At 37.1% G+C, this 18,662-nt stretch overlaps 1 protein-coding gene across 1 annotated transcript in view; it reads right to left on the reverse strand.

Annotated features, from left to right (window-relative positions):
- LOC107739827 (sodium- and chloride-dependent glycine transporter 1-like) overlaps positions 1-18,662 on the reverse strand; it is a 60,760-nt gene that overhangs the window by 35,665 nt on the left and 6,433 nt on the right. Inside the window, exon 2 of the mRNA XM_016552035.1 lies at positions 13,159-13,415. Within this exon, the coding sequence (XP_016407521.1) occupies positions 13,159-13,188 (30 nt within the window). The 5' untranslated portion in view covers positions 13,189-13,415. The remainder of the gene's footprint in view (positions 1-13,158; positions 13,416-18,662) is intronic.

The raw sequence follows: 18,662 nt of genomic DNA on the forward strand, positions 1-18,662 counted from the left end.
ACCAGTGGGCAAATCATGTCTAGATTTTAAGTATACCTATTGTTTTATCCTTTAAAAATCTAACTTATGCTTAAAATGAAAAAGACATTTTGCGAATGGCGGTCATACATTAAGCATGGTATATTAGAGCCACTGTATAAAGAATACAGTCCAAAGCCTTCCAGCCCAAAATACTTTCTCATGCCTATTAAAAAATAAATACAAATAAATGAAATACATGAAACTAGTAGTTTACCTACCAAATCCTAACAAGGAAAAACAAAAAAGTATGCGAGAGTAGATCCAGAAATCCATAGTTTATTATGCCTGTGAGTTATTGATGATGTTCGCCAAGCTGAGCTTAAACTACATCTGCTCTGTTTGTTTGACCCTTTGGGCACAGATAGCATCACATAGAGATGAGCATCTCTTTACACTTAACTACACTAAGTTCTTACACAACATAATTATACTGCAAAAACATCACTTGCAGTTAACATATATGCTTTACGGAGTGAGGATGGTCTTGTGAGAGATGCAAGTTCAAATCTGTCTTGTGTCATGGCACGATTACTTTCACCCCAGTATTTGTAGCACTTCTGTCTCTATAAAAAAAAAAAATCAGGTTTCATGAACACATCTATGATACTGACTTCAAATTAGGTCAGAAATCAACAGCTAATTTGAGTGTCCTCTCAATTAATATTTTCCACACGAGTTCCAGCAACTACAAGCAATTGGTTGAGACTTTGTTTATGTATCTGTGACACTTAACCTTTCACACAAACACAAACACACGCATATACACGCACATAGCTCCGGGCAGCTCCTTGTGTCTGAGCCACGAGCCCGGCTGTAAGGGAATCTGACACAGGCGGTCATTAGAGACTCCTCAGGGGCCCCAGCCAACCCCTATTAGTCAAGCAGCAGCACGGAGCCTCGCCTCCCATCACAAAAACACTCGCTTCTAATGAGGATATGTACACTCCGCTATTTGCTGTGGTGCCCCATATCAATAGCATAATAGCGAGTGATGAGAACAAGAAAAGGGCTGTGGCATTGAAATGGAAAAAACACATCAAAGCAAATCTCATTAGACGGATCCTAAACAAGTGTGTCGGGGAATAAGATCTCCTAATTAGATACTTAGCGCTCATTAAAGAACTTAAATTTCATAATAAAAAAAAAATTCTATCCCAACCAACCTAATCATAAGCATTTTCAGTATCATTTTTGTTGTCATACAAAAAATACTTCTTTTTGTCTTCATTCAAATATCTCCCATAGTTTAAGTAAAAATGTTTATTCAAAAAAATCTTATTGTATATCTTGTAGTAAGATTTATATTATAAAATAATGTTTTTTACCATTGAAACAAACTACATGATATTTTGCAAATGCATTTCATTCAAAACCATTTTTTTATTTTAGTGATTAAAAATAATAAACATTTACAGTTCAGTAAGTATAATCTTTTACACAGCAATATTATTTAATAAAACATAACAAAATCATATATTACTTTTATTTATAAATTATATAAATGATTTCTATTGTAAATTGTATTTATAAATTATATTTATATTTTTACTTTTGAATCAAACTGCGTGACATTTTGCATATGCATTTCAATCAAAACGATTTACAGTGCAGCAGCTCTAAAAATCCTTCTGGAACATCAAGGGGTTGAGTTCCTTCGAGTGCACAATGAAGAAAAAGCAGGATTTTGAGCTTAGTAACTGCAATTACTGGGTCACCTCTGCTTAGGACCTCTACTTAGCTCTTGCAATCTGTGAGTCAGCAAACCCAGTTCTTAAATATTAGGCTACCAGCAGCACACCATATTTTGCAACTTTATGTGATTTTACTAAAGATACAGACTTTCTATTGCAGAAATAATTCTTGAGGAACATCCTGACTCTTTTTCACTAAATGAAAGCGAAAGGAAAACAGGGTTTTCAAAGTCTAAAACAACAAAAAGCACCACTAAAATGATCTATATCACTTGTGTGTTGCATTACAAGACTCCTGAAGCTATAAGCTTTACGTCACCAAAATTTAAGGGTGCTTTCACACTTGGCCTGTTGTTTCGGAACCTGGCACATTTCCCCCCTTAGTTCGGTTCGTTTGGGCTCGGATCCGTGCCAAAACAATCGGTCCGAGATCGCCTGAACGAGGTGGTCTCGGCTCGATTGTAAACGAACTCTGGAGCGGTTCGGTTGTAGTGAGAAAGCAATCCGATCCAAAGGACCAACAAACCAGGTTATATCACAATTTATGATGGGTAATTACGTAAGTTCCGTGAAAAGCATTAGCTTTGTTGTTTTGCTAATACCTCAAAATGAACCTGTGAATGTCTGTGGGTGAGCACATATTTGCCATTCAAAAATCAAAGCGCACTTTTTTATTTTATAATGCCGTCTTACATCGTCGACGACGAACAATATTCGTTAACAAACCTTTTTTCTGTGACTAAGACGAGACGTTGACGAGCTAATGTCTGATGATAAAAACGATGACGAAATTTATGCCGCGTCTTAGTTAACAAGACGAGACGGGACTAGAATGTTATCTGAGGACAACCAGACATTCAAAATACATCCTATAGGCTAAGTTAACTGTCTTGTCTTTCAAAATGTGCGTCCCTGTCATTGGATTGCAATCGAATGATGGGCGTTTAAATATCTAATCTTAGAATGGCAGCCACAGTGGACGGATAGGCTACCAAAACGCGAACTAGCGATCTGAAACAATGGCCTCAGCACCTGAAGGGGTAGGGATAAGGTGACCAGATGTCCCGTTTTTCCCGGGAGTCACAATTTGTTGTCGATTAACTTAAAGTTAGTGAAGGCGGAATCCATAGTGCTCTCTCTCGCGCACGCTCCACTTCTTCAGTTCTCATATACAGCGCGCAATCAGTTCTCAGTGCTCAAATACACACACAGCAGTCCAAATGTCTATCGTGTACAGTATCTCACGTAAATATAGTCAGTTATGGCTTAAGTGAACGTAAACAGGTGGGTGAAAACTGAGTGTGTGTCAGTATTACATGCATGCCTTCCATCTTAAATGGTCTGCATTCCTTATTAAATACCTATCTGTGTCATTAATGTTAACCAACAAAAGATATTAAATAAATGTATACTTAAGTAAACCTACTGTATCTGAAAAATGAGTTTAATTTGTATCTCTACCAAAAAATGAAAATTGTCATCATGTATTCCAGTTTTTCCAAATTCAATCCTTGATTCAAATTTCTCATAAGCTTAACCGATTTGGTCTAAAGAGAGAAGAATGAATGACTATTTTTGTTTGAATACTACATATAAAATAGCTACCAAAATAAATGTTGGTAACTGCAGTTTGACTAAAAGCAACTACTAAAGTTGACAAAAATGCAATGACTTTTCGTTGACTAAAACTAGACTAAAACTATGAAAGACTCAAATGACTCAAATGTGACTAAGACTATTAAGCATTTTCGTCTCAAGATAAAGACTAAGACTAAATCAGAAATGCCTGTCAAAATTAACACTGATTCAGAGACCCACGGGTCATGAGGACCTCATACAAGTGTAAATTCAGTAGCCTCTACAGTGTAACCTGAAAACAGGAAAGTAACACAAGTGGTTTCCAGATTCACCAGGGAGCTTCAGCTTCCAGCAAGAGCCCTTAAGCAGGTGTTTCCCATTCAAGGCACGTTTGTTCTATTGACAAGCTGAACAAAAGGGCCTCAGTGAGGGCTAAAATACTACTGCTGACTAAAAACGTCACTTTTTCAAACTTAGTGCAGGCTTTGATGAGCCGTCTCCTTCCGGAGCTCTCTTTTGCCCTATTTACAATCTAGAGTGGTATGTCCAACACACAAAAACAACCCTAAGCAAACACACACACACAAAACAGAGGACCATGGTTTTAGACAATCAACTCACATGATTTTTACCCCCTGCACATGACAGCACACAGGCTATAGACTGAATGGCTGACACACCACTCTGGTAAAAGACTGAGTGTTAATATCTAAAATGGAAACAATATTTGAGACATGATCTCATTTACCTTTCAGAAAGACTTAAGGGACAGTTTACTAGGGCTGAGTAAAAAATATCGATATCTCGATATTAATCGATTCTCGTTTTTATGGAACGATATCGATTCTTAAATTCCAAGAATCGATTAGTCTAGCCTGTTTTCAGTTAATGGACGGAACGTTGAATGGCACTTCCCATCCAATATATCGCAATAAGCATTGTGCGTTGGTATTTTTAATATGAAACAAAGTCTCAGATTTTAAATTCTGTCCATTGTATTGCAGTATTCAAACAATAAATGCCGTTTTGGCGCTGTTTAATGTGGAGTGACAGATCGCTGTAGCGCCTCAGTTCAACAGACGCACGTCCAATTCAATGCATGTTGTACGCATTATTATTATTATTGTTGTTAAATAAACAAAACCACTGGTAAATAAAATGCACCTTAGTATCGATATTTTTGTTTGAGTATCGATACGTTCGATACTCGCGTCAGTATCGATATATCGATACTTTGTATCGATACGCCCATCCCTACTGTAGCGCCTCAGTTCAACAGACGGAGCAGCGCGAGGCGCACATGAACTAATCATCTCCTCCTCATTAATACCAGTTTCAGCACAAAATGAACAGGACTAAACTTTACAATCCGTATCCTGTCTCATGTAATCGCTCAATCAGTGTTTCAGCCGCGCAAAGAGGTTAATATAACGGCTTGTAAACAATGTCCCGTAACATCACATTTACCTCAGAAAAACATATTCGGTGACCATAAACTCATTAGTCAGATAGAAAAATAAACTGTAGAGCAGTGTTAATTTCGTTGACGAATAATTTTCGTCATAATGTTCGTCAATGGCATTTTTTTCACTGACAACAACGAGACGATAACGAACTAAAACTCTTTGAATTACAAAAACTATGACGAAAACATATTGACATTTTCGTCAACGAATAAAAACGAGACAAAAATGTTAGGGAGGGACGATTTGGGAAGAGATTCATTCAATTTCAGAACGAATCTGCTGCGTGGTTAAGGAGGTTAGATACGTACATGAACCAGCGGGACATAAGCCAAAATACACTTGCTGCACGTCGCATAAAACGTTCAAAAATGTCATTATGTGGGAGTAAGAGAAGAGCAGACATATAGATAAATCTGACGACGCAAGAGAGAGCTCAATTCGGTCCGGTTTTCTGAGCCAAGACACTAGGCGCGTTTCCATCACAGATTTACCCAAACTTTATACACACACAGAATGTGTGTCTCACAGCGCGCGAGTATTCTTTCGCGTTGCATGAACGGAGAATTACACACAAAATGATGTTGTTGAGATTTTTTTTTTCTTGAGAAAATTTGGTATGTATATATATCCAAAATAATCGATATTGAATCGAATCGAATTGGTAATCAAATCAAATCGCAAGCTTGTGAATGAGAATCGAATCGAATCGTGAAATTTGTGTCAAAACCCAGCCCTACAGTTTACCCAAAAATCAAAATTATGTCATCATTCACCCACCCTCATGTCATTCTAAAACTTCCTTTCTTCTGTGGAACATAAAATAAGATATAAGATGCCACCAAAACTGTTTGTCAAAATATCTTCTTGTGATGCGCAAAATCATACAGGATTGAAACAACATGATGGTGAGTAAAATAATCCAAATTTTTGTGTGAACTATCCCTTAAATATAAACAGCAAACTAAGGAACCTTTCTTCATAATAACAAATACACAATCAGTTACACAACTTTTGGTTGGCAATGGTCTTTAGCAACTACCTTGCTAAACATTAGATAAATTCAAAACAAATAGAGAACCAAGTTGACAAGCTATATGTTTGGACATCATTGGCATCACTGTACATAAAGCAGGAGTGATTTTTTTTATTGTTTTAAAATGTTAAATAGCATTATTACAATAAATTCTGTAAACTTTATTAATTAATTCAATTTGATATGGTTGTAGTCATAATTTAGCAAAACAAATGGGAACGGTTAACAAAAAAATACACAAAAATTATAATATTTGTTTAAAAAAGGTGTAAGATCCTTTAAAGGCCAAATTTACTAATGATTTGTTTTGGAAAATCATCTGAATGCAATGTGACTTACAAAATGTCTTAACAAATGGAGAAACACCCCAAAAGTAGAACTCAGCTTACAAAAAGGGAAGCTGCTGACAGTGTCAACCAGTGTTCAAGACATAAAATTGTCTTAATTGTCATTAATAGAAAGAACGAAAACTCACAAATCTGACACAGGTCTATTTGAAATTTCACTGACCAATTAAAAGCAATCAAATACATGAACAATAGCTTAAGTTAATTGGCTATTAATAACGGAATAATTTAAATAAGACGAGTGTTTTCTTCACCAGTTCCCATTACGTCAAAAGGAATTCAAATTCATGTCTATCATTACAAATCAACTTAATATGCCGTCGCTATGTATTACGCTTCAACTGTGATCATAATGATGCTAAAAGGGGTATCGGTCTCTTTTTTGTCGTACGGAAATCCTTATTTTGTACAGCAGGAAGTAACGCAGTGAATCTTAATCTGAGCCAATGTTTGGCCAGACACTACATAGGGAAGTCAGTGAAAAGTCTGGCACGACCATTGTAGAGGGCAACACGGAGACATATTTATGGACCTTCGCCTGAAACGACTTCCTGCCCCATTCCTTTGGCGTTTGTGTGCGTACAGGGCAAAAAGAGAGAATTTGTGACGTCCACCTGGTCCAAAGGCTTTCGGGACAAACATATGGGACCATAGCTGAGAATGAACTTGAGGTACATGTGACTTTGACTCGCCTCACGTGGATTCGACAATCGGCCAATTAGAAAAGTGACAACGGGATGTCAAGCTGTGGTTGAGGTTGAGAAAAAAAAACAAGTAGAAAAGTTAATTCTTTATTAGTTAACTAGGAGTGTAACGGTACACGTATTCGTACCGAAAATTTCAGTACTGGTCTTTCGGTTCGGTACGCATGTGTACCGAACAAATACAGAATAAATACATAACCTCTGCACTAGTGGAACTTTTTTGGAAACTTCCAGTTTTATATATTGTTACTTCTGATATGAAACAAAGTCCTATCTTTCTAATTATGTCCAAGTTTTTCAGGAAATTCAAACAATAAATGGCGTTTTGACGCTATTTGATGTGGCGCAACAGATCGCTGTATAGGCTCGTCATTTCAAACTGCAGCGCGGAGCGCGAGTGAGCGTGATCATCATTTCCTCTTTACTACTAGTTTTAATGCGAAATAGACTAAACATGAAATAACATCTCATGCCTCATGTAATCGCTCAATCAGTGCCACTGTGTAAATGAATATATTTCAACAACAAATATAAATTTTATAATTTAGATGTTAATTCAAAAACAGCATTATGTGCAATTTACATGTTTGCATATATTGTATTTAAAAATAAATAGTAACTGAATTTAAATTTGGGCTCTGTTGTTAATTGTAACCTTATAGTAATGTAAAAGGGCTCTCTAAAGTTTAGAGCATAAGGTGAGGTAGATTTTTATTTTTATTAGGAAAATTGTAATTATAATAGAATTTAGTTAAAGAAATAGCCATTTCTTCAGTAAACCACTGTTTAATTAAAAAAAAAATCCCTGAAAACATGTACTGAAAACATACCAAACCGTGATGTCAAAACAGAGGTATGTACAAAACCGCCATGTTTGTGTACCGTTACACCCCTATAGTTAACAAAGTTAATTGTAATGCTGGCTTGTAATAGGGCCATCTATGTATTGACAAAAAGTTTACAGGAAAGTTTACAGGTTGTCTGTGGGGTGGAGGCCTTTTCTCTCAGCAAACAAAAAGCACCAGAGGAGGCTCTCTGACATTCGAGCGAGGCTTTCTGTCAGGAGTACATGAGAGGCACGCAGTGAGGTCCATTCACTTGCACACAGAGGTCACGTTACAGAACGTTACATATGTAATTTTCATTATTTACTATTTCATACAGCACAAAAAGAGATAGGTATGACAATTTAGAACTATCTAGGTCAAGTTAGCATGTCAAAAAACACACAAGGCCTCAAAACTCTCTGAAAAGAGCATCGTTTTTGAACTCGGACTACTAGAAGTCTCTGATTTCTGTCAAATTCCGATTTGCGTTTGAAATTGTGCTTTCTCTGAATTTATTATGGATTTCCTGGCACTTAATTTAATGCATGAACTGATCAACACAAAAGTAGGGGTTGTATTGCTGTGATCTTTCAACATGGAGAGCTTCAAAATTATAAATAATAGGTCAAGGGGCTGTTTCTGTGGAGAAACCCTGAGAACAGCGGACCCCCCCTCATCCCATGCCTTTTTCTCCCATTCACAACGCCACGGGGGGAGCAGGTCGGGTTCAAGCGCAACAAATTACCTAAATATGGGCTGAAAAGGCTTTGAGAGACTTCAATTCAACCGTTAAAAATAATATTAATAAAAGAAGATTTAGGAAGCCAGGTGGGTGGAACACAATGCTAAACTGCGGTCCATAATTTCAGCTAGCAAGGAGAAAAAGTGGCTCTTTCTTGGTCAGTATTTGTGTTTAGCCTGGGTAGAATAGGGGTACCTCCACATATAAAGGCGAGAGGAAGAAACACAGAAAAACGAAATTTTCAGCCTGAGTGGTTACTTCAAATGAAATCTAAAGGCTGAGGCTCAATGGGCCCTTTTAGCGGAGGGGAGTGTTTCTTAAAGGAATCGCAGCAGTGGACGTGTTTGGCATTTGGTTGCCCTTGTCCTCCAATTGTGCATACGCCACGGTGGCTGCCTTCTCTACAGTCTGGGCCTCGAACACAGACAGAAATCATGTTTGACTTTGCTCAACCACATCTGTTCCCATGCCCCTGAAGGCACTACGGTTGCACAGCTACAAAGATGTGTACGCTGTAGTTAATGTGAGTGAGTGACAGCTCAATATGTTCCTTACATAAGTGCTGCTGACCTAGGCACAGCCTTGAACTTGATGCCCATCACCTGTAAATGAGACTTTGGATTATAAATGAAAGAATAACATTTTCACTAAAATAGATTTCATTAAAAATGATGTGACATTTCATAAAGAGACTGACTAAAATATAGGCTCTATACCAAATGCTAGTAAGTTTGAAGTAGACATTATAGGTGTGTTAAAGGGATAGTTCACTAAAAAAGTGCAATTTCACTCACTCAAAGGCTGTTCCTAAACTGTATCACTCTGTCTCTTCTATGAAAAACTGAAGAATTTTGAGTAATGTCTACACTAGTACTTTTTGTGCATACAATGGAGGTCAATGGGCTCCAATGTTGTTGGGTTCCAAATGTTCTTCAAAACAAAAAGTCACACAGGTTTGGAACAACATGAATAAATGATGACAATTTTCATTTTTGAGTGCATAATCCCTTTAAATTCTGTTATTTATAGCTGCCACCATGTTCTGGCTAAAATCTAATGCAGGGGTGGAAACAGCCTAATCTTAATATTTATGTCTAATATATACTGCAGAAACAGCAAGAGCAGCATGGTAGTGTACTATTCCAAAGATGGTTATCCTACACATAAAGGGCAATCCCAAAATACATTGCTTCAAGTTTAAGAAAAATATTAAGAAAAATATTAATGGACTGAACATAATTCTTTCATTTCTTATTATAATAACTTCAATATAATAATTAACATTACGAATACAATACTCATATTAAATACTGAAATGTACAAATAAAATAGTTCTAATTAAAACTTTTAGATTTAGGCCAATACACATGTGTTTGCTATGTATTTTTGTGCTAATTAAAAGTAATACATCACAAGCTTAGCAGAATAGCAACTTGCATTAGAACACAGAACTCTATAGGAATCAACTGTCTTATGCACTTCACATGAGAAGCACTGCTTATGTGGTGCACATTAGTCATCATTAACCAGCTGCTGCTTAAGTGAAGCATTTCAAATCAATCACTTTTTTCAATTTTAAATATATAAAGTTAGAGGTTCCATTTTAGCTGATTTAGAATGTCATGTGAAAGTGAAAAAGCTCACTAGGGTCCGTAGACTTCGTGAATTACAGAAAGCAAATGTATGCATGTAATGTTGCTCATTTTGATTAATGCTACCTAATTGACCTGTGCTTTGAAATGTTTGAGAGCCCACAAAGCAGAGTTAAAATGTGCAGCAGTAGCCCAGCATCCCGAGGGACTACGGGATCCAAAATTTGTTTCCTTTTAATTTCCACTTCACAGACAGCAGCACACATTAACAACCCTTGGGAAAGGCTGGAGAGCTGCCAGCGGGACAGAAGAAGAAGCGAGTACGGCAAAGGGTCATCACAGCTCCATCAACAGTTCCTCAGCAACTGCTTCTGAATGTCTGACAGCTCCAGCATTAATTTCTCTCATGTCATTCTACTCGTCTCTAATTATGTTTTGGGTTACCGCAGTGCTAACATGCTCTACTGTCACTGTCAGAGGGTAACAATGGGTTTTACGCTGTCAATATCTCATTGTCAGCACGTCAGGATATTCTTAAAGCTGAACAGCTTCTGTCGGAGACAAAGAGGACTTACCGCCATTCAAGCAATGCCTTTTGACAGCACACAAAAACCATCTATTACAGTACTAAACACGTCCACTTGGTCAGATATCATATAAGAATATTTGTGTTCAATGATGTGCAATCAGTAAAAGTCATTTAGGGTGATGAGTAAACAAATGTGCCGGTCAATATCTTCTTTCCCTTCACGAGAGCCAACCAAACCTCTGCACTCCCCAACATTGCACACAACACAGTGAGTTTTAATGAATACCACTGACTGCCAAAAGCACATCTCACCACAAAAAAACAGGGTAAGGTGCCCGAAAAAGTATAAAAGCCAGAATGTTAATGCAATTCTCTATGGGGGGCAAAAACATCTGAAAAACAACCTTGAAAGAAAAAAATTATGAAAAATAATAAATTAAGATTATGATTTAAAGTGACACCAAAAAAAAAAAAAAAAAAAGAATAATAATGTTCAATGAAAAATAATGGGTTTTATTTACCCATTTTTGAATTTTACCATAAATTTGATAGAAACATCAAATCAGATGTATTCCATCTGCAAGATGCTCATTCACAAAAATAAATAAATAAACATGTTTAGATGTACAAAATGTACAGGACACAGTACAAGGCTAAAAGTACAGGACAATACAGTTATAAGAACACAGAGATAGACAGGACCCATAACATTACAACTTCTGTAACCAATCACACGAGGGGAGGACAAGGGTGGGGATGGACCACTAAGGTTTATTTACTATTGGACCCCAGCAACTTTTTTTGGCCCTACTTTATATTAAGTGGCCTTAACTACTATGTACTTACATCAAAAATTAAGTACAATGTACTTATTGTGTTCATATTGTATTGCAAAACACTTTTGCTGCTATTAAGGTGGGATACGGGTAAGGTTAGGGACAGGTTTGTTGGTATGGGTAGGTTTAAGGGTGGGTTAAGGTGTAAGGGATGGGTCAACTGTGTAATTATAAATGTAATTACAGAAATTAATTACAGATGTAATTACATGCAGGTATTTTTTAAATATAAGTACAATGTAAAAACATGTATGTACACAATAAGTGCATTGTACCAAATTATTAATTTAAATGTAAGTACATAGTTGTTAAGGCCACTTAATATAAAGTGGGTCCCTTTTTTTTTAGCTTTACAACCTGTTCACAACATATTCCTCATATGTACTTCCATATCCAGTCGACATCCATGTTCCTGAAAGTCTTTGGGACAGAATTTAGAAGGGATAAGGTTGTAAATAGTCCAGTTGTGGAATATTGTAATCCTTATTTCTATTATTATAATTCAAACTAAAATTGTACCAGAACATTCTGCCATAATTCTCATTTTATGTAATCAGGTGACACAGCTTATAAAAATTAAAAAATAAGACTGGTTTAAATGGAGAAACAGTTTAAGCAGTGAAATATGATTTCTGTACAGTTACAGCCCAGAACCAGAAACACATAACCTAGTCAAAGTCAAACAAGAGTCTACAACATCACTCACCCCGAACAAAAGTCCAGCCACACAGCAGCTCCACACAAACCACTGACACTTCAGACAAACATATCACACTTCGGGAAATTAGCAATTAGAAACACTAAAAATACCAATAATGTATCTTAAAATAAAAAATCTGAAGCAAATTTAGCTAATAATCACATCAAAAATCAATCTTTTTTGGGATTATTTTACTGAAATTAAAGCTATTTTAATTAAAAAGTTATTTTGAAAAACTTGAAGAATTATGCTAGTTTTGTTGACACATCAATTTAGAAGACGTCATACATCCCTGACTGTCACTCTTGCATTATGGTATTGCAACACTGTTTTACTACGCAACTGTCCCATCAGTTCACACTGCCAGATGTGTGTACCCTCAGCACAGCAATGGTTAATAAAGCCATCAGGGTTTGGAAACAATTTTTAAAAGCCTCACCCAGAAGACATATACAGTTTTAAATTCCAGGATTAAATTACTTTCACAATCATTTGGAAAAATGTCTTCATTTATTTAAATCCATTAATGAAGCAGTGGATTACAAGACATTTCTTACAACACAAAATAGCCGTGAGGGAGGATTCATAAAATGACAAAGCATCATGAAAGTGCTTTCTTCTTCCCTAAATTATACCACATCCTCTGTTAAATTCATCCAATTTTTTATATTCACCTAATCATTAGTTAAAGATATCTGTAAGCTGCCAGGGAATTTCTACTACTCCAGAGAGTCTTTATTATAAAAGCTGTAAGTAGGAAAAACCCTGTAATTCGGTTTAAGGTCTGATAATATGTTCTTTGAAACAATTAATTATTTTCTCTACGCTTTGTTCATTTAATCATAAAATAAGTTAGTTTTTAAGAACTGTGGCCTGATCCAAAATGCTTTGATTTGTTTGAGAAGTAACTTTTATTCGGACAATAAAAAAATGCCAGGACATGTTACTAAGAAATACATATAATAACTTTTTAAATGTTTAAAAACTTTTTAAAATATCTAAAATAAAAAAATATAGCTGTGAAAACCTGGACATGGGAGGGAAGAAAGGAAATATTTCTAATAAAAGTTACAAAATGCAAGAGTGACTCACCAGTATGCCAGAAAATTGTTTTTCCTCCATGCTTTTGAAGCTCTCTTCGGCGTGGGTCCCCTTTCCGGAAGGATGCCCGTCCTGGCCTGTCTCTGTGCTCTCTGGAACTCGTCTTGAGCTGCTGGGGTATGCGTCTTAGTTTCTGCTGCACACTGCTTCTCCCTCAATCGTTTCCTCTCTCCGCTAGTTGCAATGTTGGGCTGAGGTGGCGTCCCTGCTTTGTGCTAATTCTGCGTTAATCCAGGAACTTTTCTATGCTGTGAAAGGAACATGTGACAGGGAGAAGGAGGGAGGAAGAGGGGGGAAAAGCAACTATTAGCAACTATTGTTCTCTCTCTAAAACAATCATTTCATAACTGCTGATAACACTGTCCATGTTCTGGCTGGAAGTGTGGCTGGAGTTTATGAGACTGTAAAAGTCTGATATTATGATTATTCTGTGAAGTGATGTAGAGGATGCTTATACTGTAAACCAGGATGAAAAGATTTAGTATTTTCAGCAAATAGCTAAAACAAAGGGCTACAGTACAGATAGGTACAGAACATAAGCTTCTAGAAAACGACAATGATTTACCAAATTAACCTATAGCCTACATCAGGTAACAAACTGTCTATATTCTGGATTGGTATGACAACTTCCCACATACAATCCTGCTGTTTTACTACAACAATGTAGCACATGAACATCCTTAATTTTGGTTACACTTGATTTTAAGGTGTCCTTGTTACAGTGTAATTATACATTTAACTACTGAGTAATATTAATTAACTACATGTACTTACTATATGGGTAGGGTTAGGAAGGATTAGGGTTTGGTTTAGGGTTACTTGCATGTATGCATAATTAATTGCTATTATAATAGTAAGTACATGTAACATGTGTTACCTTAATTTTAGATTCTACATTAGTACTTAGGAAATGGAGAAATGTCTCAAATTTAAGTTTCTTGTGCTTCTACGCTATACCAGGTAAGACTAAGACTCAAGTAGCAATTTACCAACTGGAACCTCTTAAATCACTCTAATGTTGTTGTGAACCACTCATCCTGACACCAGGCAACACAGTACATCACTCCTCCTGAATTAAAGTGAACGCTTCTCCAGACCAACCATTTGAAATTAATACCTCAGCCTGGACGAGTGAACTTTCACTCATATTTATGGCAAGTGAACATGCACTAATATTTCAGTGGAAAATTACTGCTATGGTTCTCTTAATGAGAATAGCAAACAAGGAAGAATGCGTACAGCAAATAGAATAACAAATTAACAAAAATGTAAATAAATAAATATCAAATAAAACACCACACTGGACACAGGGAAAAGATAAAGCATGGGCAAAAGTAGGTTTAGAGACAAGTGTACTATCCCTCAGCCCCTCGACCTTCACAAAAAGATGTTTTTATTTACAAAAAGCAGTAAGATAAGACATGAGATAAGCAGAGCAAACTCTCTGAACCAACGGCTTACTTATCAGTATTGAGTTGTCTGTTGCATCACACAAAACATGTACTCTTTACTGAATGAGTTGGGGGCTATATGGAAAAATACAACTGTAACCAATTAGCAGTTTAAAAAATGAAAGTCTCCAGGATGGCCAGGCAACAAAAACAGTAAAAATAATAATTAATTATTACCAATTATTTAGTTAGTTTCTGAAACAATTACCTAAAAAATAAATAAAATATAAAAGCCATATTGGAAAAAGCATATACTGTAAAATATCTATCACTTTATTTATGACTTCAGGTTTACAAAAGTACATTTTTCTGCCACCCACTAATAAAAACATAAACATAACCAAACAATCGCTTCCATATCGATTCATCAATGAACAAAAACAAAAACTAGATGTCACCTGCTATCGACATGCACTGGTCACATTAAACATTAATGTATTTTATTAAAGGGGTGGTTCACTGGTTTTTTTATAGGCTTGATTGTGTTTATGGGGTGCAGTCTAACATGTGTTAATGCTTTGTTTTGAAAAAAACGCATTATTTTTCACATAATTTACCTTTATTCCACACCGCTCTGTCCCTTCTCTGAGAAACGCGCTGATCATTTCCTGCTTTTATGAAGCCCCTCCCTCAGAAATAGGCGATGGGCTCTGATTGGTTAGCTAGCCCAGTGTGTTGTGATTGGCTAAACCGCCTCTAGTGCTCGTCTAATCGTCCCGCCCCTCACCTCGGCGGCATGTGCTCCGGTTGTATTGTAAACAACGGCGTCATTGATATCGCTAATCAGTTTGAGCCCGATTGAGAAGCAGAGGATATTACTGAAGAGGATCGTGCAGAACCTGTGCAAGCACGGGTTGTAATGGTATGTTTGTTTGTTGTTGTCTCACATAATCATTATGCCATGGTCTGTCTGAATACTCGATTCTGATTGGCTGGCAGGTGTTGATTAAATTCGTTTAACTGCACAGGTAGTTCCAGGTCAGTTTAATCACGCTCTATATTAATGTGCTTCCTATAAACATTGGTAACCATAGTAACATACAGTTACAGTTGAATAGTAATACAGAGTGAGACAGTTACAGTAAACATTTCCGATTTTCTTAGCTAGGCTAAATGTATGATTTTCGCGTGTCATTTAGCTTATACGGTCATTATGGCAATTTTGATAAATGGGCAGAGGCACAAGATGAACTGGACGAACTGGAGAATATAACATCAAACGAGAAATGTAAAGAAAAACGGTACAAGGAAATAACACCAGCAGAGCTGAAGCAGATTGAAGACGACAAGGATGAGGTTAATACAAAAAAAGACTACTAAATGGGCAATTACCACATTCAAAGACTTTTTGTATCAGAAGAAAAAAAATTATGCTGTTGAGACTTACTCGGCTTCTGAACTTAATGAGACATTGCGAGAATTGTATGCCTCTGTTCAGACTACTACCGGCCGCGAATACAGTGTTGCAAGCCTGAAGTGTATCAGAGCGGGTATTAACCGTTACATCACAAAACACAACATCATAAATGTCCGACCTGGAGAAAATTTTAAATTCACCTGCGCTCTCCCCATTCACACCCATCGGGCTTGTACGCAAAGTTTGGTTTGACATACAGCTGTTTCGCACGGAGGGAGAGAGAAGGAAACCGTGACCTATCTAAAGAGTCTTTCGTTCTCCGACAAGACGAGAATGGCTTGGAATACCTAACCTTGGCACATAACCCAGAAACAAAAAATCACAAAGATCCTACTGCATCTGACAGAGAGAATTTACGAGGATTTATGTTCGAGTGCCCCGGTGAACCACTTTGTCCCGTGGAAAGCTTAAAAAAATATCTATCAAAGTGTCCTGTCAACGCCGGAGCCTTTTATCTGCATCCCAGGCGCATCCCTTTGTGCAAACTCGAGGACACTGAAGTGTGGTTCACCAGGGAGCCAATGGGAATCAGCTACCTCGGCAATATGCTAAAACATATTTGTGAAGAGGTAGCTAATATATTTAATAGATATTCAATTTTTCACCCTATGAATTCAAACTGTTTGTAGATAACCTGTAATATTTTCCAAATCTAAATTGTCTTTCAGGTGGAAGGTACAGGTGCATCTCAATAAATTAGAATGTCGTGGAAAAGTTAGGTTAATACAAAAAAAGACTACTAAATGGGCAATTACCACATTCAAAGACTTTTTGTATCAGAAGAAAAAAAATTATGCTGTTGAGACTTACTCGGCTTCTGAACTTAATGAGACATTGCGAGAATTGTATGCCTCTGTTCAGACTACTACCGGCCGCGAATACAGTGTTGCAAGCCTGAAGTGTATCAGAGCGGGTATTAACCGTTACATCACAAAACACAACATCATAAATGTCCGACCTGGAGAAAATTTTAAATTCACCTGCGCTCTCCCCATTCACACCCATCGGGCTTGTACGCAAAGTTTGGTTTGACATACAGCTGTTTCGCACGGAGGGAGAGAGAAGGAAACCGTGACCTATCTAAAGAGTCTTTCGTTCTCCGACAAGACGAGAATGGCTTGGAATACCTAACCTTGACCATAATTCATTCAAATAAATGTAATCTTACTGCACTACTTAATATATGTGTCTGCTCTGTCTTATTTAAAGCGAGTAGAATGCTACATCTAACAAGTTGTAACTGACGAAAATAACCGTCATTTTTATCGTTCCGGTCAAATATTGCAGCGCAAATATTATTAACATCTTTAATATGTGACTGCTGGCAAATGACCATGGCATGAGCGTGATAATCAACGGCTAGCTGTGCATTAAACGATTTGAATGCACTTCGCTGCGCGTCGGGTGGTTCTTCGCCTCCACGTCGTGCATTCAAATTGTTTAATGCACAGCTAGCCGTTGATAATCCCTTACTTATCAGTTTGAGCCTGATTGAGAAGCAGAGGATATTATTGAAGAGCTTATGTTAGCTTTTAATATATACGGTTTTATCCTAATTAAAGCTTTAATACAGTACAGCAACTGCACACGCGTCCATGTTTAATGCTTCTCATAGCTATGTGAAAATAACTGTATAATTGGAACAGTTCATTGCTGAGCTGAATGAGAGAGAGAGAGATGCAGAGCATGTGCAGAGCAGGGGGACGCGAGGAACAGGATTGAGAACCGCTGCTTTAGAACATTGATTTTGAAACTTGTGAATCTATTAGATTCGTTATTAGACAGAATCGCGATTCATATATGAATAGATTTTTACGTGCACCTCTAGTTTTCGCTTCCTCTTCTCTAAAGCAGCGCAGCATGGCCTCGCCCCCTTTGTTGCCTTTTCCCGAGGGCGGGGTTTATCTGGGTTTGTGATGTCACGAACCCGGGAAGTAACTTGTTGTAGTCCCTACCAGCCGTTTTTGTAGGCATTAAACTGCCAGAATTTTAAAAGATGATATCTCCGTTTGCATTGAACTTTCAGCTTCGTAACTTTGCAGATATTGTTTATGCTCAAACAGCAACATTACACACTAACTAATGTTAAAAAAGTGAAACCGCAATCAACCACCCCTTTAAAGCAGAATGACACATACAGAGCTGTCATAAGTTCTGTGTGGCTTGTGGTGTCAAGTCTAGCGGCAACAGGAAGTTGCCATTACACCCAATTCAACACGTGGGAGCTGCCACTCAACCTGCTGCAATTCAACATTACGGAAGAGATCATTTATATGTTCCCAATGGGTGCAAAAAATGCCTTCCACAGAGGGCGCTCTGGGGCTGTGCCCTTGCCAGCCTCATTAGAATCTCAAGATGCTTGTCATGCTAAGTAAGGTTTTTTTGTTTTAAAACAAGTATAGTTTCAAAAGATGTATTGTTTAATCTATTAAAAATGGACAGGAATGATCACTGTGGAGCATGACTTTAATAAATATAATTTCTCAATAATGTCCCTCTTATGCAACCCTCTACGGACACCTTGGCAATTGAATCGCCATTGGCTAGTACATTTTTTTGTTTACTCGCCAGACTGAAATACTATACTATACTATACTATACTATATATATATATATATATATATATA

The sequence above is a fragment of the Sinocyclocheilus rhinocerous genome, unplaced genomic scaffold (genome assembly GCF_001515625.1).
Source record: "Sinocyclocheilus rhinocerous isolate Xijiao unplaced genomic scaffold, SAMN03320098_v1.1 scaffold1276, whole genome shotgun sequence".
Taxonomy (NCBI): domain Eukaryota; kingdom Metazoa; phylum Chordata; class Actinopteri; order Cypriniformes; family Cyprinidae; genus Sinocyclocheilus; species Sinocyclocheilus rhinocerous.